Below are 24366 nucleotides of genomic sequence, written 5' to 3' on the forward strand. Positions count from 1 at the left end.
CGCCTCCTCGGGCCTCGCGCGGCCCGGTCGCCAGGGGGCGCGCTGGCCGGCGCCGCCGACTCGGAGTGCGCGGCCCGACCGCGGTGGTCGGCCATATTGGATGCCGCAGCCGCCGCGGTCAGCGCTTCCTCCTGTGTCTTCGCTGTGCGCTGCAGGTTCCCGCGGGCCTAGGCGGCGGGGAGGTGACACAGGAGCCCGTGGGAGGAAGAGGAAGGAGGAGAAGGGGGTGGAGAGTGGAGGGGACCGGAGCCTGAGTGTGGAGGCCGCGGCCGAGCGGGGCGGAGAAGCAAGAGAAGGCGCCGCGCCAGCCCCTCCCCCGCCGCCGACCCGCCCCGGCGGCCTCCGTCCTGCTCGCTGCGCCCGCCCCGCGGCCATGCCGGGGCCTCGCCGGCGCTGAGGAGCGTCGCCAGCTCCGCCGTGCTCCGCGGCCTCCCGGGCCCGCCGCCCGCCCTCCCGCCCGCACGCAACGCGCCGGCCGCCGCCTCTTCCTTCGCCGGCCCGCGGGGCCTCTCTGCGCAGACAACATGGAGGCCGTGAAGACCTTCAACAGCGAGGTGCGTACCGCAGCCCGGCCCTCCCGCCAGGCCGGGGCCCCCGGGCTCGCGTGCCGAGCTAGGGCGCGCGCCGCAGCTTCCCCCCGCACCCCACGGGTGGGGCGACGGCGCGGCCGTGGGGGGCGGTCGCGGGGGGTGGGGTCGTGGGGGAAGAAGGGGAACGGCCCGCGCCCCCCTCCCCGGGCCGGGCAGGGCTGGAGGGAGGGCCGGAGGGCGGCCGGGTTCCCGGGGCGGCCGCGCCAAGCTCCCGGGTGGGTTCCACCGAGGCCTGGCCAGCCCACCCTCAGCCCGTTGCTTTTTGCAGGGTCTGAACTGTTGGCAGGACATCAGTCCGCAGGTCCTCCCCGGTGACTGAGGAAGCTGACACACGGGTGCGGGGCCCTGGAGAGGACCCACGGGGTGGTGCTCCGTGGTCACGTTACACGTAGTGTTTATTATTGAGGTTCTGTTGACTAGGTGACTTGCCAGCTAGGGATCTAGCTAATTGGATGGTTGGTAGGGAGGTAACATTATTCTGCGATTTTTTTAAATAAAAATTTTAATGCCCCTTCCCTCCCTCTTTTATTTTTTATTTATTTATTTTTCTATTTCTACTTGCCCTTCTGATTTTCAGTCAGGGAAAAAGACATAATTGCTAGGGAGACATTGTGCACCCAGGAGAGAAGACGATGGGAGAATCATTTGCCACGGGCTCATTCACGTGTCAGGCCAAGCAGATTTTTTTTTTCTTTTTTCTTTTTTAAATGCAGGTGACCAATGTTCACTGTTTGCTGAATTTGCCGATCTAATTGGAAGATAGGCTTCGAAAAAATAAATTCAATTTCTTTTTAGGGAATATTATCAAGTCGAACATTAAATGTAGCAAATACCGATTCAGTCAGCATTATCCTTGTCCTCTTTGTACCGCTTAGGAAATATTTAAATGTATGCTGACTAATTAGCATACTTTTCAGAACTTTTGATTTGGAAGTTCTAATGCTCTACTCAGTAATTTGACTACTAATGTCGTGAGTACATTGGTTTTTAAAATAGCATTTATGGATGTCCAAATGAGACAGTGCTTTTAAATGCCTTTCTGCAATTTTTGTTTTGTTTTGTTTAAGGTAGCATCGAAAGATGCTGCAAAAGGCTTAAAAGTTAAAGTTCACGCCACTTGTATATGCCTATTACTTGAAATAGTGGTGAACTTCCTGATATTGAGGGCAATGCATTTGGAAATCTTGTGAATTTATAACTGATAATATGGACAGTTATCCCCTTGTTTAAAACTTAATACTCCCACCTAACAATGTATTTTTAGGATATAGAATAAAAGGAATTTAGTGATACTGTAATTAGCCATTTTTAATATTTTGTAACCATGTAGGAAAACAGACGACACTTCAGTTTTTTTTTTTCTGCATCCAGCACCATAACTTAAGTTCTTTAGTTACAGAAAAACATCCCATCCAACCCAGGACTATTAGGACATGCGTTTGATGCCAGTACTCAGAGGGACAGATGGATTTCTGAGAGTTCAAGGCCAGCCTGGTCTACTTACTGAGTTCCAGGACAGCCAGGGATATAACAGATCCTCTCTCCTGTTTCTAAATTACTGATCTAGCCCCCTTCCATCATGGTGAATTGTTTAGAAGATCCCTTATGTTTCGGCCTTCCTCTCTCCACAATGATAGGTGAAAACAAGTGTTAGTTCTGAGGCCACCAGAGCTGTGTGGAGAAGGAATGGAGGTGGACTGTCCCTTTTAGTTCAGAGGTTTAGAGGCCTGCTGGTCACACCCCTATTTGGGTGTGCTACCTCTTATTTTGTGTCCCCTGGAGCAGAGTGTTGAGGTCCAGTTTGAGTGTGCAGCACCCCTGTCCAGTTCCTTCCTTTCCCCCAACGATCTCAAAGAACTTAAATCTTTTCCTTTCTATCTTGATATGATGTAAACTTCATTTTAAAGTGGGGCTAAGAGGATGGACTTGGAGTTGAGGCTGGAAATTGAACGTAGGGCCTGTTACACACTAGGCAAGGATTCCCCTACCTACTGCAGTATCACAGCCCTCTTGGTATTTTGAGAGAAGTCCCCACTTAGCTTACCTAGGCTGGTAACACTTGAGCTCACTCTGTGGTCCAGACAGGACTTGTATTTATTCCGTGGGTCTCCTTCCCCAGCTTCTCTGAAAGGAGGATTATATAGGCTTGCACCAGGCTTGGTCCTGTATACTTTTGTTTAAGCACAAAATGCATAGCCTTACTAATTTAGAAAAGATGAAATTGATCATAACATTCTGCATTTGCGGCTGCTGTGGTGCATGTTTTGTCACTGCAGTCGAGCGCTGGAGCAGCTCATTCATTATTGTTGTGTTCAGTTGCGTTTTGCAAAGTACAGAAAATGAGGAGTCTAAATTACAGGCTTGGGAGGAAATCACGTTTTCAAGTGCTAACAGTGAATTGGCTTTTAAGCATCACAATTTAGCTCATGGTAATCATAACTATTATTAGTATTGTTGAGACAAGGTCTTGCTGTTGTTTCAGCTTCCCAAGTGCTGGGATTGCAGGTGTGTGACACCTCACTCCTGGCTAGCTCAAAGGATTGTCATTACTGCTTGTTAGCAAGACATCTTTAAACCTTCAAATACTTAAAATATGGAGTTGGGTGTCCTGGTACACACATGTAATTCCAGCACCTAGGAGGTTGAGACGGGGCAGTTGCTCTGAATTTCTGCTAAGTGTTCTATTTAGCAGAAAACATTAGCTTGGGAATTACATGCTAGAGATTGTGAACCTGAGAATACATATTTCTTTATTTAAAGTCCGTAAAATTTCAGTCTTGAATCATCTATCAACTTCCTTCTAATTTCTCAAAGGAGTTCTCTGTCCTTCCACTTAGAGATTACTATTTTGAAGATATTGTCATTATCCAGAGTTGAGTGAGAGGTAATCCCACGGCTGTTGATAATTCTGATACAGTGAGAGAAAGTTTGTCCTTACTTCAGAAGACTCCCTCAGGATGAAAGCTAAAGTAAACATGGAGTTAGTCATCATGAGGTACTTGCTGCTGTTCCAAGCAGGCACTTCTTAGAGTGACTTGGAGTTCTCTGTAGTACAAAGGGCAGCCTAACGTGTGGACCATGTGGGGCCACCTGGAGTCTTCCTTGGGAGCATCTTCTCGTGAGCTGCTGTCCATGCTGTGCTCAGCTGTGCCTGGATGCCATGCCAATAGGGCTCTTCCTCTCAGGCAGTGGCTTTACATGATATGATGCCTTCTTTAGGAAATTTCAGTGCAATTGGAGAAGAAATTTTAAAACTCAATCTTTTTAAGGTAATACTTGAAAAGTGTAAGAGTGAGTTAACAGTGGTTATGCCTGGACAAAATCAGAGGAGGTGAATTTTACTTGGGTATTGGAGTCATTTAAGAATTTTTAAAAATCCCTAATATATTTTTCACACATTAAAAAATTGAAAGTAAATCTTTAACATAATAAAATGTGTAGATTGTTCTTATAGCTGATTACATTAGTGTAGACCACTTGCCCATGAGACGCTTCATTTCTCTCGCTAGGCTGAGTATAAGGTAGGATGGAGTTTACGGGTTTAAGATATACTAGAAAATTCGTTGCAGTTTAATTCTTGGATTTGCCTCACTTTCTACATTCTGAAAAGGTTCTTCTATCAGCTTTCTAAAAACTGGCCAATCTGTTTTTGAGATAGAATACTGGCAGTCTTGGCCGCCCTGGAGCTCTGTGTAGAGGAGGCTAGTCTAGAATTTGGAGCAATCCTCTTGCCTCTGGTCACAGGCCTGTGCAGCTTGCCTGGCCCTGGTTGTCCTTGTTAGGGTACCCACATCTGTGAGGTTTGTCCTTGGCATCCTTTTGTTGTTGGATGGCTGACTCTGAACCATTCTAGGGCACACACACTTTCACGAGCCACTCTGCTGCCCAGTGCACCTTCCAGTGTCGTATCCAGAGTGGGCGATTTGTATAAGTACAGAACATCTTTGAACCTTCCCATCAAGAACTAGTAGCCATGGGTTGGTTGAGACAAATGAAAAGGAAAAATAACGTGCGAAATTTGTTTTGGGTTTGTAAATTTTTGCTTTATGGCTCAGGAAAAATATTTATGTGAAGCATTTGTAGAACATTTCTCTTTGGTTTTCATCTTTCAGGGCTGTGTCATCCTTTTCTCTTGTTTTTTAAGGGAACTTTGGTTAATAGTATTAGGCTGTATTTTTCTTCCTACATTGTCGAAGCTTACTTAAAGGTGGAACATACTGAGTGCTTTAAATTAAGGAAGACCCTCCTTCCGGGTCAGCAGTATAGATTGCTCCTGACTTTGTGCTGCTGGTATTTGGGGCTGCATAACTCTTTGCTATGAGCAACACTCGGAGTGTAGGTTAAAAGCATCCCTGCTTTCACACCGGAGATACTGTGTAGCACCCTCCTGGTTGGTGGCATCCACCTCTGTGTTTAGGCATTATCAGTTATCCCTTAAGAGAGGAGTAACATAATCTTGATTGAAAATCATGGATTTAGGTCTCATTAAACAGTCTTACAAGACTTTGTTCTTTGCCTCCTAATGAGGACTCGACTTTAAAGTGCCTAGTCTTTCCCCAGGTTACAAGCTCAGTAAGAACAGTGACAGCATTGCACAGCACTTCATTAGAATATAGTGTAGAGCCCACAGTAGCTGCCTTAAGTGAGTGACTGAGTGACGGTTTACTAGGTAACATTTCTGGACATGTGCTTTTAAGTGATTTTCTTTTATTTAACTTGGGTATTTTGTTAATGGGAAGAGTCTTTGACTAGTTGAATACAGTTATGTTTATGAGGGCTGAGTATGCCTAAGCATTGCTTTAAAGGTAATTTGTAGGGGCATTGTATAAATATAGTTTAGGTGAAAGATTTTAAGTCAGAACTCTTAATTTTTGTTTTAATTTTCCTTAAGTATGGGTTTCAGTTAGGACAGACACAAGTTTTATGTTGGGCAGTAATTGTGTTCAAGCTGTTTTGGATTTACTGCTTTAAAATGAGTATACAATAAGTTCTTTTCTTACCCACAGCAATACAAACTTAGACTATTAGAGTGACTCAGATTGAATAGATTTTGATACTGCATGATTTGAGTATATATAATTTCAACCTGTCACTATTGAAGTCCATACAGTATTAAACCATGGCGTTCTAGACTAGCATTGAATTTGCTAGAGTAGTTCTGTTGATATTTAAGAGACTTGTCTATCTCCGCTCACCTGCACAGTTATATTTTATGATCATTTGCAATAGGTAATTTAGAGTTAATGATGACTTTATTACTTCCATATGTGATTTCAGATACCACTTTCTAGGGCCAGATTTGCTGTTAATGGACAGTTTTTTAACTCATAGTAGTATGACAAAAATGTGAGCAACCGTGACCTTGAACACTGGCTGAGCTCACAGTCTTCAGTGAGCTCGTGTTGTCTGTTCTTGTTTTCTCAATGTCTTTCTCTACTCCTCTCTCTCAGGATTGTGCCTCTTCTCCTGCTTGTACAGACTGCTGTTCCAGCAGCATGGACACAAGAAGCATAGTAAGATGACTATGACCCACATAAGGCAGGCTCTCTGGGAAATGCAGGGTTATGTCTTGGTAGTGAAATTCTGTATTGCTTGCACGGTAGTACTTGGGGAGCAGATGGAGTTTGCCACTTACAACATGTTAGTAATCTTATAATGATCATATAGGGAGTAAAACTTAATTGTTTTATAACAAATGTTGGTATTTTTTCAAAAATGGGGAAGGAAAAGTTACTGGGCTTAATAGTGACATATGTCATGTTTGAATTTGCTTGCATTCTGTTCTACATAATTTCACTACATTTTTGATAACATAATTTTAATTAATAATCAGCTACTTACAGACCTCATAATTTAATGTTTGCAAATAAATGAGTGAGGTGTGGCGAGGTATGCTATAGGTGTGGAGAAACAAACTAGATCAGATTTGATGTTTCTTACTAGAGGGGTGCAGTATGGCTCAGATGAGTATAAGGAAGTCAGGGCTGGAGCGATGTCTGTGGCCTGTGCCTGCGTACAAGATCTGTCTCAAGGATGGTAGACCTGCTGTCTGCTCTTTGTGATTCAGGTTTTATGCACTTACTTCATCTTTATCATTCCACACCATAAGTACTGATAAAACCAAATTAAGATGTAGGAATGGGCTAGTAAGTGTACCCACTGTGGGTCAAGAAATAATAGCACAGGCTTTGCCATTACCTTCTTTATTAAGAGTGACAAATAGACTGCTTATGTTCTTTATAGATAGCCCTAACTGACAAGGGAGTGCACAGCAAGAAAGTTTTTGAAATCTGCAACTTAAGTGATTTGTCACTTTTATAGGTTGATTTGAAAGGTCTAGGATTTCATTGTTTGATCCTGTTGTTAGTTTCTTAGAGCATGCTTATTATACACCAGGAAAATTTCTATCTTCTTGGATATAGTGATAAATGAGATGAGCAAAAGGCCATCGTCTCCCCTTGGGTTATGTTCTTGTCGCCCTTCTTTCCTCAGCCCTTGGTTCCAGCATTCTTCCTCAAGCTGGGATCTGTTGGAACTCTTCTCTCCAGGCCCAGTTCTGCTGGCTGGTCAGTCCAAGTGTCCTCTCCCTGAGCCAGGACGCCTCCTCCTGTGGTGCTCACAGTGGACTAAGTAGGGAGATGGCAGGCTTCCCAGACAGTACTGTTGAATTTTATTCTAAAACTTTTCGTTCTTTTTCTTTTGGGGAGTGGGGCAGGGTTTTGAAATAGGGTTTCTCTGTGTAGCTCTGGCTGTCCTGGACTCGCTCTGTAGACCAGGCTGGCCTCGAACTCAAAGTGATCCCCCTGCCTCTGCCTCCCAAGTGCTGGGATTAAAGGCATGCACCACCACGCCCAGCTAAACTTTTCATTTTTTTGGAATCACAAGTATCATGCATAAGATGCAGCTCTAAGGGTCACCCCACCTGCAACTGAGATAGAGTCACTGCATGTGTGGCTTCTGTTAACTTGCAACGAAAAGTCTTAAGTTTTGGGAAAGTAACAGATACGATTTTTATTTAAAATCTTTTCCTTGGTCTAAGTATGGAAAAAACTTGGTACCTTTGTTTTAACACGTTCTGATTTGGGTGTGTTCCTTAGAGCTCCTAAAACAGTTGAAGTCAAACATATTAGTGTATGTAGTCTGCGGGTGATGCAGACTGTTCATAGTGAGGCTGTGAAGGTTGCTCCAAACTGGCTTATGGCTTTCTTTCATTCAGTAAGTTTGTCCTGATGTCATAAAGTTGACACATTGTTTGAATTAATCAAAGTAATTCAAGTATTAGTAAACAACACTCTCCTAAGTTTTTATTTGTTTCTGTGGACTGGGCCTAGTGCCTCAGGTATGGTAAGCTCTTTATCACTAAGCTCTGTTGTCAACCACCAAGTAATTAAAAAAAAATCTTTTCTCTTTTTAACATAAATCTTGAATTCAAATAAAATTTCTGCAGACAAAAACGTTTATATATTGAATTATCTTTGTAATAGCTGTTCACTTTGATGGGAAATGTCTAGCGTACATTTTCTTTTAGTACTTCTATAAAAACGAGTGACTTTTATATGCGTCCTCCTTGGATGTCCAAGGGACAACACCCTCTGTACCCTTGCAGACACCCACGTTCTTGGGTGTTCAGGTCTCTTACAGAAAAAGGCATGTGATTTGCTGTAGCCTCTTCTCATGCTTCTATACATTTGCAGTTATCTCTCAGTTACTTCGGATACCCAGTCAGTGTAAACACTGTGTGAAGATTTGGTGCACCCGATTGTTTAGGAAATAAGAAAAAGTCAACACCTATTCAGTGCAGTTTTTTTCTGGTTATTTTTGACTTGTGGTTGGGTGAACTCATGGATGCAGGAGCCACAGATACAGGGGGCCATTTGTGTTTATTGTGTTAAAAACTTTCCTCCTCCATGACAGTTACCACGGTTCAGCCACGTGTTAGAACTTGTGAGCGGTTGAGAGGGTGGGTGCTGTAGGTATTGAACAGGAGGAGCAGAACGGTGAGATTTAGCCCTGTACAGATTTCCTTGCTTTTTTGTCTTTTTTTGCTTTTGTTTAAAACATTTTTAATGATGGAAACAAAAAGTAGACCTAAAAGTAAAGCTTTTATTTAGAAAACCTTTTTTTTTTTCTTGTATCCTTCCTCAACCTTGACCTTGGCCTCCCACCTCGTCTTGTGTTTCAGAGCTGAGACTTTTTTTTTTGGACAACAGTTTTGTTCAAGAAGATACATCCACAGAGTACCTTGTGGGCATGAAGTGATTGTAGTTAGAAACGTTCACAAAGGACTTGATTGTTGATAGCTTGATGATTTTCTTCTTGCCCATGGTACCTGTCACTTTTTGAGCATAGAATTGACCAATTCCAGCTACTGGAGCACACCTATTAGGGCTGCCTGAGGTGCCATCTTCAGTGTTCTTCATGATGATGGCTTTGTGTCTGGAGTAGCATCTAGCCAGGATGACTAGCACTGCCTTCCTGGGTTTCATGAACTTGATCATTTCTGAAGAAAGACAAAGCACCTCTCAGAAATCTGTAAATCTGCAGGCCAGCCAGGTCAGGTCGTAGGCCTGTAACTTTAGATCCTTGGCTGCCAGTAGCCACCGCCCACAGGTTCTGCTCGACTCTGGTGAAGTCGTAGCTGCCAGAAGTGAGTCCAAACTCGCCAACAGCCTGACCCTAGGGCGCTATGGTGGCAGATTGCAAGACCCTCTCCAGGCTTTTTCCTTGCCTTTTGTAAAGGAGGTCCAGTGATTAATTTTTTAGTAACTTAATTGGCATCGAGTCCGGATAATAGCTTTCACCTTCTCTTAATTATTTGAAACATCCTTGTAGAAAAATGGCAAGAGCAAAAGTTTAGGTACAAACTCTACCCAGATTCTTTTTTTAAAAGTTTATTATTTCATGTATCTGAGTGTTTTGCCTATCTGTATGTGCATCGAGTAGGTACCTGACAGAAGAGAGTGCTGGATCCCCTGGGAGTAGAGTTAGGGATGGCTGTCAGACCTAGTGTGATGCTGAAGACTGAATCTTAGTCCTCTGCAAGGAGGACAGTGCTCTCAGCTGCCCAGCCATCTCTCGAGCGCCAGGGTCTTTGTGTTAAACACATTTACTTTCTCTGTTTCTTTTCATAATACATGAACACAGACTTTTTTGTGAATATCTTGAGAGTAAGTTCCAATTCAGAGTGCCAGTTACCTCTGAAAAGGTGTTTATTTTCTTTTAAAATCATAATTGCTTAATCAAAATACAGTATTCTGCTTTGAGAAGTTGACATTGATATAAATATTGTTGAAGATCTTTTCCAAGTTTCACTGTATATTGTACTTACCGTCTTCCTTGTAGAATGATTTCTACATCACACCTTAAGGATTGTCTCACCTCCTTTAATTTGGAACAGTTACTCCTTTTTTCTATGAGCTTGAAGTGATAGTGTTTGGTGACAGGGCAGTGTAGAACTCTCTCCATATTGACTTCTCTGCTCTGTAGTTTCATGTATGTGTCTTTGACAGGATCTGGGTGGTTAGCATGAATGATGGCTTTGGTTACAGGTTTCTGTGCTTTCTCTGCCTTTTTTTCTCTTATTGGAGAGATCTTGATAAAAATATAAAAAATGTCAGGCTGGAGAGATGGCTCAGTGGTAAGAGCACTGACTGCTCTTCCAGAGGTCCTGAGTTCAATTCCTAGCAACCACATGGTGGCTCACAACCATCTATAATATGATCTAATGTGCACTGTATATACATAATAAATAAACAAATCCTTAAAAAATGTCACTCAAAATTTGCTCACTTGTTTTTAGCATAGGTTCGTTTCTTGCCTGGGTCATTTAGTACTAGTATAGTCACCAAGCTATTGTCTGCTATTGCCTGTATTTCTTTGCATTTGTGAGAACTTTCCTTTCTCGTAGTTTATGCGTGAATATAATTGTGTGTATTGTTGCAAACTCATGGATTCTTTTTTATTCATTAGTCTTTAAAAATCTTCCATGGCCAGCTTTAATTCTTCAAGCTGACCTTGGGCACCTTGACAAGTGCTAATCAGTTTTTGGAATATGACCTCCAACCATAAAATTATTTTTGTTGCCACTTCATAATTGTAATTTTGCTACTGTTATCAGTTATAATGTAAATATCTGATATGCTATCCCCAGGTTGGGAACTGACCTACAGTTTGCTTATAATTCACTCAGTCCTAACATACATAGAAGTCGTTCCAGGGCTAATGCTTATTTCTGTGCATACCTGTACTAGCTAAGACTTAATATTTAATACTTGTTCTGTTTAGTCTGAGAACATACAATTAAAATATCAAATACAAAATTTATTGGTTAGGCTTTTTTCCTCTTTTAAAATTTTTTAAAATTTATTTATGTACAAGTGTTTTGTGTGCATATATGACCCATGCCAGAAGAGAGCATCAGATCCCATCATAGATGGCTGTGACCACCATGTGGGTGCTGGGAACGGAACTCAGGACCTCTGGAAGAGCAGGCAGTGCTCTTAACCACTAAACCATCTCTCCAGCCCCAATTTTGTCTTCTTTTAATGTATTCATTTGGAATATAACTAGGTTCTGGTTTTTTTCTTGTATTTCATTTTTGCTTTTTTTTTTTTTTTAATTCAAGTCATTAAAGGTAAACTAGTTTTTGTCATCTTTATTTTCTCTTTTTTGAGACAGGGTTTTTCTGTGGCTTTGGAAGCCCTGGAACTTTGTAGAACAGGCTGGCCTCCACTCGACATGGACTGCTTCCCTCCAGGCACTGCCGATAAAGGGGTACAGGCCGCCTGGCCACTGCTAAGTTTTTCATAGCTTCAGTATCAGGATTGATTGTGACAACAAACCATTTATTTAGTATCCTTCAAAGTAGCATTGTAAAATTTAGTTAAGTGTTGAAACAACCATAGCTAGAAGGAAGGTTCTGCCCCCACCTTCCCCACCCCCCCAGGGTTTCTCTGTGCAGTCTTTGCTGTCCTGGATTCACTTTGTAGACCAGGCTGGCCTGGAACTCACAGCGATCCACCTGCCTCTGCCTCCCGAGTGCTGGGATTACAGGGGTGCCCCACTGGCGCCCAGCGGAAGGCCCTTTTTCAATAGTGTAGATTCTCTTGATAGCTATGAGAAAATACATGTTGAGGGATGGTTACTTTCTCCTGAGTGGATCCATAGTCTGAGGAGTCGGCATATTTTTTCTGTAGCAATGCTTGAGGTCCACAAAGCTGAAGAGTGCTTACTGTATCCTAGTGACTGCATCAGCATTGCTATAGTACCAAGGTGAACAAGCAACTCACAGTGAACAAGAAGTTCAAGAGAGAGGTAACTTGGGGGATCGCATTCCTCAATAAGAGTAAAAATAATGTCCTTAAACTTGTCTTTTTTGCCGCAGTCTTGTGAATGGTGGAATTACAGTGAACCACCACACCAAGCTCGCAGTCTTACGTGATTAAAACTTAAGTAGTAACCAGTTATGGTAGTGTACATCTCTCAGCATTCGGAGGCAGAGGCAGCTGGGTTCTGAGTTGGAGACTGGCTTGGTCTACATAGAGAGTTCCAAGACAGTCAGGACTACACAGACAAACCCTGTACCCCCAAAATAAAAACAAACAAACTAACCCTCTTAGGTAGTATATTAGAAGGTCTATGAAAAAAATTAAAAATGTAAATTGCACTAGTGGCAGTTTATTAGGACATTAGCATTAAGGCAGCCACTATCCTTTATTGAGCATTTTATGTAATGTTACAGTTCTTTTATGAGCAAGAAATTAAACTATTGTATTCTTGGAAATAAAGCTTACTCATTTGAGAGATTGTAGCTAATGCAGTTATGAGGATTTGCTGTCAGGAACCTTTTTAATAAATGAATGATTCCCTTATCTTGGTCAATTTACTGTTACTGCCATTTCTCAAACTAAGAAAAAGTAAAAAGTCTTATCTTTTTTTGGTTTTTCAAGACAGGGTTTCTCTGTGTTATCTTGGCTGTCCTGAACTCTAGACCAGGCTGGCCTTGACCTCACAGTAATCCACCTGCCTCTACCTCCTGAGTGCTGGGATTAAAGGCATTGAGCCATCATGCCCAGCCAGTCTAGTCTTTTCATTTCGATGCTACCACAAGACTAGAAAGACCTCAAAGAAAGATGGATTGTTTAAGTCATTGGGAAATTGTAAGCTGAAGATTTTTATGTAACTACCTGTGTACTTACATATTTTGCATTATCTTATGAAGGATGATTTTTACCCTTGATTTTATGATATGCTAGCTGAATACCATTGTGTTGTGTGTTTGTGGCTATAGGCATAATTGAAGTTTGTGGTTTTGATTTTGGCTCCCTTGTTTAGTTCTTTGCATGAACTTGACTTTCAAAAGATGCCATTCAGGAGATTTGAGGATGAGGGGTCATTCTTTATTCAGGATACATATGTACAAGTAGCCAAATTAGAACAAATTAATAGCTCCTTCCCCCACCTTGTTTCTTAGTCACATTTGTTTGTCTCTAGTCAGGCTGGAACTCAGCTGTCCTGCTGCATCAGCACCCTGTGCAGGGATTTGTGAGCCACCATGCCTAGCTGCATTTACACATTTATATAATCCACTGTTCTCAGTTTTATGGAATGGGTTTTGTTGTTGTTCTTGCTGTTGTTGTTAAGACAGGGTTTTACTGTGTTTTCTTAGGCTGCCCTGGAACTTGTATAGACCAGGTTGGCCTCAAACTCAAGAGATTCACTTGCCTCTGCCTTCTGAATGCTGGACTTAAAGCTATGTGTATTAGCACACCTGCCCAGGATGGATTTGTTTATCTTTTGCTTGGTTTTTTGAGACAGGATTTCTCTGTGTAGCCTTGGCTGTCCTGGACTCACTTTGTAGACCAGGCTGGCCTCGAACTCACAGGGATCCACCTCCCTCTGCCTCCTGAGTGCTGGGATTAAAGGCCTGCGCCACTGCCCCTGGCCAGGATGGATTTTTTTTGTTTGTTTGTTTTTTTGTTTTTCGAGACAGAGTTTCTCTGTGTAGCCTTGGCTGCCCTGGATTCGCTTTATTTTTAAATGTGGTTGCTGTCAAAGGAAGTTGGGACAGAGTGTCAGTTGTGCAGGAGAGCTGTGGATCAGACAGGCACCCTAGAGAAGTGCCTAACCAGTCATTTCAGTGAATATGCTTGTGGTCTTCTTTCTTCTTCTTAGTTTTAGTTGATGCGTTAAAAAAATAGAGAGAACAGCAGCTGTTAGCTACTTCTCAGACTTGGTTGACATTTGAAAATTAATTTTATAAAGGATTTGGAAAGCTATAGAATTTGGTGTTAGGGGGCTGGAGCGATGGCCCAGTGGTTAAGATCACTGCCTGCTCTTCCAAAGGACCCGGGTTCAATTCCCAGCACCCACATGGCAGCTCACAACTGTCTGTAACTCTAAGATCTGACACCCTCACACCAATGCACATACATTTAAAAAATTAAATAAAATATTTAAAAAAAAAGAATTTGGTGTTAGAAAGGAAGCATAAAAGAAAGGCAGTTCTTAGGGTAAAACATGTAAACATGTAGTACAATTTTGAATATTTTGTGTCTTGGAAAGTAGCTTGATATTTTTATATATTTTAGTAATAGGTAAAAGTTACAGAGATTTAGTTTAAAAGAATTTGCCAGATTATATTGTGCATAGTTTCCAAATTGGAGAACAGTTGAACAAGATTGTTTCACAATAGACAGAAAAATTCGGACTTTAATATTACAGTCTTTTGGATCAATATTAACTTTGGTCTGTATTACCAAGCTTTTTTATTGTTTTACCTACTAGCAAAGCTTTTAAGAAACTGAATTGTAAAACTGGGGGTGGTGGCGCACTCCTTTAATCCCAGCCCTTGAGAGGCAGAGGCAGGTGGATCCCTGTGAGTTCGAGGCCAGCCTGGTCTACAAAGCAAGTCCAGGACAGCCAAGGTTACACAGAGAAACCCTGTCTCCAAAAACCCAAAACCAAAAACAAACAAACAAACAAACAAACAAACAAAAAACCCAAAAAAAACAAAAAAGAAAAGGAAAGAAACTCAATACTAAACAGTAATAAAAGATAGTTTTCACTAGGATATGTAGCATGCTTGTTTCATATTCATGAATATGCCCACATGTCTTAGTTTGTGTTGTATTGCTGTGAAGAGGCACCATGATAACCACAGCAACTCTTACAAAGGGCACATTAAATTGGGTCCAGCTTACAGTCAGGGGTTTAGTCCATGATTGTTCTGTTGTTTGTTTCGAGACAGGGTTTCTCTGTAGCCTTTGATTTGTGGACCAAGCTGACCTCAAACTCAGAGAGATCCACCTGTCTCTGCCTCCCAAGAGCTGAGATTAAACGTGAGCACTGTCATGGCCAGCTTAGTCCACTCATCATGTTATTGCAGCAAGCAGGCTGATGTGGTACTGGTTCTACATCTGGATAGGCAGGCAGCAGAAGGAGACTGTCAGTCACACTATGCCCTTGCCCCACAGTGACATGCTTCCTCCAACAAGGTCGCACCTACTTTAACAAGGCCATTCCTTCTAATAGTGCCATGCCCTATAGGCCTATGGGGGCCGTTCTTTTTTACCACACATACGGAAAATGTTAACGGTGATTGAATAAGATAAGAGTTCAGTGAATGATAGCTTTTTAATAATTTAAAAGTTCCATAGCATTTTCTGGCATGCTTTTGTTCAAACCCAAAGTATCATGTATCTTAGTTTTGGGAGAAAGTTCTATTTTAACATAATTTCAGCCAGTTTTTCTTAGAGAAAGGGACTCTCATTGTTAAGGATTTTGAGCCCTAAGGCCTTACTAAGGATTGCATAAAACTCATGTTTAGGTGAATTTATTAAGTCATTTGATAAGTAAATTCACAAACTTGTAAGTTTTTGGTTAAATGTGTTTGGTTATAGGCTGACACCCTTGCTTCCACAGTATTGGCTTCCACAATCTGTCATCTTCCCGAGGGACGGACTCAGCTGTGTAGATTTACATGGTTGCTAGCTGGTAGGCTTGTTTTCTGTCTTTTTGTCTTTTGTTTATGGTTTTATGGCATTTACTTAGTAATTTTTGTTATGTGTATGGGTGTTTTGTTTGAGTGTAAGTCAGTATATCAGTTGCATGTCAGGGGCCTGTGGAGTTACAGCTGTGAGCTGCCATTTGAGTCCGGGAAATTGTCCCTAGGTCCTTTGGAAGAGCTGCTAGTGCTCTTGCCAGCCTCATTTGTTCCTCTCCTCTCGTCTCTTCCCTCCCCCTTCCTTCCCCCTCCCTCTTTCTTTCTTTCTTTCTTTCTTTCTTTCTTTCTTTCTTTCTTTCTTTCTCTTCCTTTAAGACAAGAGCTTGCCATGTAGTGCTGCTGCCTTGAACTCTCTTCCTACTTCAGTTCCCCATACTGGGGTCCCAAGCAATGGTCTCCATACTTTCTAGTTTGTTCTTGGAAACTAAATCAGTTCTGTGACCCCAAGAACTGTGTTTGAGACATGAGTCTATAGCATATTTGATGTGGTTCTACAATAGTTTTAACTTAGTTGTTACTCGTTATAAATCAAGAAAATTCAAATACTATCAATCCTGTCAGGCCCTCTGAAGGAGAAAGTGGTTGAGCAGTCCTGATACTGCTGAATCATTGGCAGAGGGCCTCGAACTCACAGAGATCCACCCACCTGCCTCTGCCCTGAGTGCTGGGGTTAAAGACATGTGCTGCCTCCACCACTGGCTCCTTGTAATTCATTCCTTCCTTCCTTCCTTCCTTCCTTCCTTCCTTCCTTCCTTCCATCCTTCCTTTCTTTTTAATAAACTTTATTACAAGCTTGCAAATAAATAAAAATATTGTTTTTATTTCCAAACCAAGTACAGATGTCCAACTAAATAGTTCACAAAGACTCACTTGATACATTTTGTTTGACAGTAATTAAAGCAAAAATAAATCCTTGTAATTTCTTAATTACCTTTTGATAGCTGAGGGCTATGACATTGCCTTTCAGAAAATACTTAATTTTGGAGGGCTGCTCTTACAGAGTATGTGGCCAGCTTACAACCACAGTTCCACAGGATCCAATGCCCTCTTCTGGCCTCCACTGGCACCAGGTACACACAGTGTACCTATACACATGGAGGCAAAGCACTCCTACAAATGCAATAAAAATAAATCTTTTAAAAAATACTTACTACGGATTACAATACAATTAGTTTGTCCTGATTAAGTAGTCACTTGGTCTGACAGTGTTGCTGAAGATTGATCAGTGCGCTTCATTTTTTTTCTGTTGAGACCGGGTTTGGTGGCTTACACCTATGATCCCATCACTGGGGGACAGAGGTAGGAGGGTTGCCATAATTTTGAAGCTGGTTTTGATATTTTATGACATGGGAGAGGGAGGAATGGTAGAGTTTGTTTTGTTTTTTAGAAAATTATTTATGCTTATTATATGTAGTTGACAATTTTTGAATATTTCTCTACTTTTGTTTCTGTATTTAGTTGTTATGTTTAAAATATCATAATGAAGTGTTTACATTTATTATTTAACATATACATTTCTGTTCTTCCTAGGATGATTACTTATTTTAGACCTCATTGGCTGTGCTAGTACCAGTGCAGAGTTAATTATTTCTTATTTTAATTATTTAAGTTAGTTGGGTTAACAGTATATTTTACCCCCACTGTTCCCTCAGATAGGGCTTCTCTGTGTAGCCTTGACTGTCCTGGACTCACTTTGTAGACCAGGCTGGCCTCAAACTCACAGAGGTCCACCTACCTCTGCCTCCTGAGTGCTGGGATTAAAGGAGTGTACTACCAAGCCCGGTGGAATGATGACCTTTTAAGTGTGTGAAGTCAGTAGAAGAACTTTTGGGCTCTTATATTTAGTGCCATATTACTACCTTCTCTCAGGTATTGTAGTTGTTAGGATGAAATTAACATTTTGCTCTTATTATTATTATTTTTTTGTAGTTTCTTTCTATGCTGAAAACTTCTATGTGTATTTATTTCAAGGGTTCATGTTGTCATTACCGAAAAGAATTGCAATCTTAAGGAAAGTTTTTGTTAGAAGTTGATTTCTTTGACAGTTTCAGTCACATAGATAATATATTTTGGTCATACTCACCCATTACCGCGACCTCCTCCCAGTAGGTCCTCTTTCATGCCTCTTTTTTTTTTTTCTTCTTACTTTTCTTTTTTCTTTTTGGTTTCTCGAGACAGAGTCTCTCCCTGTTAGTCTTGGCTGTCCTGGACTTTGTAGACCACGCTGGTCGAGAACTCACTCCCTGCCTGCCCCCTCCTTTTTAAATGGCTCACACGCTTAATTAGGGCTGTTTGCACAAACAATGATGGGGGTTTATTTACTGGTACATGGGCAATTTATCATTTTCTTTTACATTTCTTGATGACTCCAGTGTTGGTGTCTTTTTGGGATTAGCATTTTGTTTTGTTTTGTTTTGTTGTTAGTTCATGCGTAGGAGAGTGTCCTGTTTCTACTGGGAGTCCCACCTTCTCTTTTGAGAGCTTTTCTGTTTTTTATTCAAAAAGTTACCTGCTGTGAGTGAAATAAAGGGAAACAATAAAATAGGACCACCGCCTCCCTCCACAGTTACATAATACAAGCCCCTTTCTTTGCCTGTGCTTCTGGCTAGATGTTCATGTTGTAAACGGGGCTGCCTTCCAGCCCTTGTAAGGACCAGTTAAAAAAGAAATAGAAGAGGGAAAAAGATTCTCTCCTTTCCATCTCCCAAGGGTCCTTTTATCTGCTTTTCTAATTGGATACAGGGCCAGTTTCTACTGGTTCCTTTGCTTCTGTTGGTTGCACCATTCTTTGATTTTTGCCAGCACTGGGCTCAAAGCCTGATGGAGGCGTACCTACCCAATACTCTGGAATTTATCTTCTGTCATACACAGCCTCATGTCTGCACTGGCCTGCTGTTTTACTTTTGAATCACCAGGTAGCTTTGTTTAGTTCAGCATTTTCAGTTGCCATCAGGTAGGGGCTGTAGAGAAGGGCACATGTATTTGACATACTCTATCTTGACCTGAACTTTTACTTTTTTTTTTTTTTTAACTTTTAGCCCTCTCATTCCCAGATTTGGAAAGGAGGTACACATTTGTTGACTGAAAGGACTTACATAGTTTTATTTTTGTTTTTCGAGACAGAGTTTCCCTTTGTACCATTGTCTGCCCTGGACTTGCTTTGTAGACTAGGCTGTCCTCAAACACACAGAGATCCTCCTGCCTCTGTCTCCCTGAGTGCTGGGATTAAAGGCATGTGCCACTGTGTCTGGCGGCTTATGATTTTTAAAATAATATTTGTTGCCAAGCAGTGGTGGCACATGCCATTAATCCCAGTACTCAGTGAATCAGAGGCAGGTGGATCTCTGAATTCGAGGTCAGCCTGGTCTATAGAGTAAGTTCTAGGACAGCCAGGGCTACACAGAGAAACTGTGTCTCAAAAAACAAAACAAAAAGATGTTTGTTTATGGGTAAAATTGACTTTTATTTTTGCTACAAGTACAATTTTGAACTTACTTAGATTCTAAAATATTTTCCTTTCAAATAGTATTCAAGAATTATAATGCTATCTTTAGGCAATGACCATATTTGAAAAATAGGATATTCCTAATTTATTTATTATCCACTTGGGACCATTTATTATAGCCCAAAGGAAGAATGACTAGCTATAAATACCAAAATCTATGTTGTAATAATAATGTTGATAGCCACTTTTATTGTAATTTTGGTGCTGGGGATTGTGCAGCCAGGCGTCACACATGCTAAATACCAGGTCTATACTCAAATTGTAGGAAAATAAATATTTCCCTTTCGTAATACTTTGTACTTTAAAAAATATTTTAGATTTTTTTTTATTCAGAAAAAGATGTAAATATTGCATACTCTTCTGTATGCTGTTGCCATCCTACTGTGTGCCTTCCTGGATCTTCAGACAGTCAGTAGACGGTTGTCTACCTACAGAAGCCTGTGAGTTTAGTGTCTTGTGTTGGGGAGGAGGTGTTGATTGACTGATGAATTGAGAAATGATAAATAGTTTGTTTTTCTTTCTATATGTTTAAAAAAACTTTCCATATTTTCTCTATTAAAAGTATTTTGGACTGGAAAGTAAAGGTCAGTCAGAGAGATGGCTCTGTAGGGAAAAGCCACTTGCTGTCAAGGCAAATGATCTGACCCGTGTGCTAGGAGAGAGCCAACTCCCCCAGGTTGTCCTCTGACTTCCACTTGCATGTGCATACTCACTCACACAAATAAATGTAGTTAAATATGTTTGAAGAGGAAAAAAAGATATGCTTTCTTTTTAAAAGGTTATTTATATTGATAATAGTTTATTTTTATTTCATTATAAATAATTTTCCTTTTGTTACATATTCTGCACCCCTTCCTCCAAACAATGTCTTTGTAGTACTGCCTTCTAAGGTTCTTAGTATGAAGTAGGAAATCATCAGCCTGTGCCCTTGAAAGCCCAATCCGGTGAATTCCCAAAGAATTTAACACCCCCTATTAGCCCTGAATCCATAAAACATGCCTTTTAAAGACAATTGTTACTTCAGTAGTAACTAAAGCTTATATTGCTTTGGGTTATATTTGAAATATTTTTTTTACAAAGAAACTAAAATTCTTAGAAAAAATTTGAGAATAGTTTAGAGAATTCTGGTGATGATCTAAATAAAGTAACTATGAAGTTAGTTGACAAAATCCATTAAATATGACAGCCGCTCAAACCATAGTTATCTCACCCTTTATCATGGGAACTGAGACATAGGAGAGGTATCTGTTTAAAAAAAAAAAAACCAAAACCGTACAAAGCTCCTCCTGTGTGACTTTTCTGAAAAAGTTGGGAACAGAGATCAGTTCGCCTCAGATAAGGCAGGCAGAGGCAGAGGATTGTGTCCAAGTGTGGCTTAGTGACCTGAGCTTATTGTGGTCACTTGTAGGACCATGGTGACTTAAAGGAGCTGTGTCACTGGAAGGTCCACCACAGCTTGCAGGCTGCTCCACCTGTTTTCTCCCACCAGCTGCTGACTGCTTGCATAACCCGGGGGAGGGGCCTCAGGAGACTTAGCTTTTTGAGTCCTTTGAAAGTTTTTTGTTTTTAATTTTTAATTTTTAAATTGTTTTTGTTTTTGTGTGTTTCAAGACAGGGTTTCTCTGTTGTAGCCCTGGCTGTCCTGGAACTCATGTAGATCAGGCTGCCTCAAACTCAGAGGTCTCCCTGTCTGTGCCTCCCAAGTCCTGGGATTAAAGGTATGCACCATCATGCCTTGCTTTATTTTTGTTTTTAGATTTGCCCATATTTGTTTTTAGTTTTATTGAGATATATTCACACCATACATTTTATCTGTTGAAGTGTACAATGAATAGGCTTTTGTGTATTATACTAATACCTTTTAAAACTGTGGTAGCCAGGTAAGATGGTTTATCTCTATGTCCCAATACTCCCCAAGTTTTAAGACTCTGGAGTTTTCTGTTTGTGTTGGGGGCGATCACCTTATTCCTCCAGGAAAGATGCTTCAATTTGAAGAAATAATCCGCCCAGCACTCCATTTTCCCTCTGACTCTAGTATTTTATCTGCCCCCTCTTTCCTAATGCTCTGAGCTTGGAAAGGGGTAATACATTTGGGGCTCAGCATTGAGCTGGGTACCTGCTGAAGTAACTTCTTTTTAGCTCTCTTGTGAGCAGACGTGTAGGGCCTGGTGAGTTGGAGTTAAACACTGCCTCTCATACACCTGATTGTCCTCAGTAATGTCTGTGTGTTTTGCTTCCTGCTCACATATTCAGGACCTTAACAGATTATAGCAGTGTCTCTGGCTTGTATGAGTCTGTTGGGTTGATTTCTATCATCTTCCTCAGACTCTGCTTCCTGGTCTCAAGGACAGATGGCTAGGTGTTGTCGGGCGTCCCCTTCCCCTGGCATTCAGACTGGTCTAGGGTCCCATAACCTCATGAACATGAGTTGGGAGTTCTTCTCATTTCTAATTTAGAAGTCTTTCCCAATTTAAGCAGTTCAGATGGATTGTATTCCTTGTTCATCATAGTTTCTCTGCTGCTTCATTGTTAAGGCCCTCATCTACGTCCTGAGTCATGGATTTTTCCATGCTATATTCCAGGTCAGACCTGAGAAGTATCTTTTTTTTTCTCTTTAATTTAAAAATACTGATTAAGTATGTGTATGTGCTTGATATATATATATATATATATATATATATATATATATATATATATATATATATATATGTAGGTGGGGGTGCCTGTGACACAGTAGGTGTGTGAAGGTTAGAGACCAATTTTATGGAATCACTTTTCAGCGTCCCTTATGTAGATCCAGGGTATATGAAACTCTGGTTGCTAGCTAGCCTATACAACATGTACCATCATACAGGCGCTATCTCAGTGGCCCCCTCTGAGTTGCTTCTGTTATAGTTCATGGTCTCATTCACTGTTTAATTTTTCCCTAGGTTACAAATCTTTGTATCTGATAAAGGTTTTTAAGGACAGATATGACTTGTATTTCTCTAGCGTCTCACAAACTGTAACAAACAGCAGACCAATGCCTTTATATCATCTTTTCTTATTTTCCATTTTCTTTTGTATGAATGCTAAATTAGAGGCCGATGTGATACAGAGAATAGGATAGCATCCATTTTATTTTATTTATTGTAATTCCTTTCTCCAGGGTATGCTCTTTGAAGACAAAAATGAGCCTTAGTTGCATGCCTTTTGGCTCAATGCAAAGACCATACAACTGCCACTACGGCCTGCTTATACAATAGCTATTAGAACATCCTCCCCTTCCCCCAAAGGTGCTCTTACTCAGATGGCTTCACTTCTCTTCTATTTGTTATTTATCACAGTGAACACAGTTGTCACTACAAGAAGGAGGCATGCCCTTTACCACATATGGGAAAAAGTAGCCATATTGGGATTGCCCCCACAGACAGGTCGGCCTTATTTGTTTTACCATTCATTGCAGGGGCTGTGCAAAATCTCCTCTTTATCTCACTTTGGTTATAATTAGTCCATGTTTGGGCACCAGTTGCATTGTGTGTAGCTATTCCTGAGGAGAAGTGTATAACTATAACTTTATCTCAGATAGGACACTGATGACAAACCAAAGAAACAGTTCTACCCATTTAGCTGAATGAACTAATAACTTTATTAGAATTAGTTTCTGTAGGATGACGCATAGGTAGCTACACTATTGAAAGGCCCATCCAGCATTGTGCCAGCTCATGAAACCGGCATCCTAGTGCTTCCGGGGTCTATTATGTTTCATGAACTTCCTGAACCTCATTTGTGAATCTTGCCTGTTGAGTTTCCTGAATGTGAGGGTTCTTCTCTTTCCTCCTTTACAAGAGAATGTTCCATTTGGAGGACATATGTGCATGACAGCTATGACTATGTTTTATTCTTTCCCCTCAGTGCTCTAATTGATTTACTAATAAAAGTTGCATGCTTTTAATTGGTAGGGAAGTATATGCAAGCCGGTTTTTATGGTGTCTTAAACAATTGAATTTTTTTTTTTCCCTTATGGTTCTTGAGGCTAGCCAATCGACTCCAGGTACTCACCATGAGTTCCTGGGAGAAACTGTTCCTGGCTGATGGATACTTGCTTTCTCACAGAGAATCGGTGGGGTGGCATGCAGAAAGAGCTTGGGTGTATAAAAGAAATGTATATGTGTAAGCAAAAGCTATGTGATACCTAGTTTTTGAAAGACAGCAATCCTGTTACAGTAGGGCTATCTATCTATATGATGCCATTTTATCAACTCCAAAAGAGACCCTATTTCTTTCTTTCTTTCTTTCTTTCTTTCTTTCTTTTTTTTAAGGAATTTAGCCAGTTGTGGTGGTGCACACTGGTAAGATTTGCTGAAGGAGGCAGAGGCAGGAGTATCATGAGTTCGAGGCCAGCCTGGACTAAGAGGACTTTAAAAAAAAACTATATATATATATTATAAAGTGTTTTGCCTGTATGTGTCCCTGCCTGCCAAAAGAGGGCACCAGATCTCACCGTAGATGGCTGTAAGCCACCATGTGGTTGCTGGGAATTTAACTCAGGACCCTTGGAAGAACAGACAGTGCTCTTAACCTCTGAGCCATCTCTCTAGCCCTGAGACCCTATTTCTAAATACAGTCATAGAGAAAATTGGGACTCCAAGATAAGAATTTTGGAGAAAATGAAGTGTGGAAATGGTGTGTGCTCAAGTGGACTAGAATAAAAATAATGAGATACAATTTTCAAGATAACATAAACAATTGATTTCAAGTCTCTGACTTTAAGCTTGATTTTCCCCAAAAAAGTGTTTTTCATGTCACACTTAAGCTCTTCCAGCACTTACCTTCATGTCACAAGTGAAATTTTAATGCTACTGTTGGTTGAGTTTTAGACATTACTAGTTGTTGTCGTTGTAGATGGGGGTGTTGTTCACTGTTGGTGAGTAATGAGACAGTGAATGGATGCATTTGTATAGTGACCATATCTTACATGTGTGCTGTGTCTGTGGTTTCCTGTTTTCATCAGTTACCAACCCTGTCCCATTTCCTAGAATCTGACGGCATCGTTTACCTGTTGAATCTCTGCCTTCTTGCTTCTTTTTGTTGTGAAAGTCATTTATTGTCTTCTGAACAGGAGGAAGAAGCAATTATTTTGGTCAGTATGCAGTCTTGGACGTGTCAAGATTGTATTGGCAGGAACTTCTGTGAGGTTTCTGATGTCTTTGGAGGTGTAAGAGACACTGATCTGTTTTCAAAGCCCTAAAATGTTATTTTGGAATAAGGTGAATGAGTTACTCTTG

The 24366-nt window shown here is 41.1% G+C and overlaps 1 protein-coding gene across 6 annotated transcripts in view; it reads left to right on the forward strand.

Annotated features, from left to right (window-relative positions):
- Positions 1-421: 421 nt before the first annotated feature.
- The window catches only part of SCAF8 (SR-related CTD associated factor 8), a 189112-nt gene continuing 165167 nt past the window's right edge, over positions 422-24366 (forward strand). For 4 of the 6 annotated variants that reach the window (XR_014778138.1, XR_014778139.1, XR_014778140.1 and 1 more), the window contains exons 1-2: positions 432-554; positions 6041-6103. Coding sequence is in view for 2 of the 6 variants with exons in the window: in XM_084776443.1 (XP_084632569.1) it covers positions 525-554; positions 6041-6103 (93 nt within the window). In the remaining 4 variants the exon portion in view is untranslated. The other 2 variants (XM_084776444.1, XM_084776445.1) reach the window with 2 other exon arrangements.

The sequence above is a fragment of the Acomys minous genome (genome assembly GCF_964271855.1).
Source record: "Acomys minous genome assembly, chromosome: 3".
NCBI classification, from domain to species: domain Eukaryota; kingdom Metazoa; phylum Chordata; class Mammalia; order Rodentia; family Muridae; genus Acomys; species Acomys minous.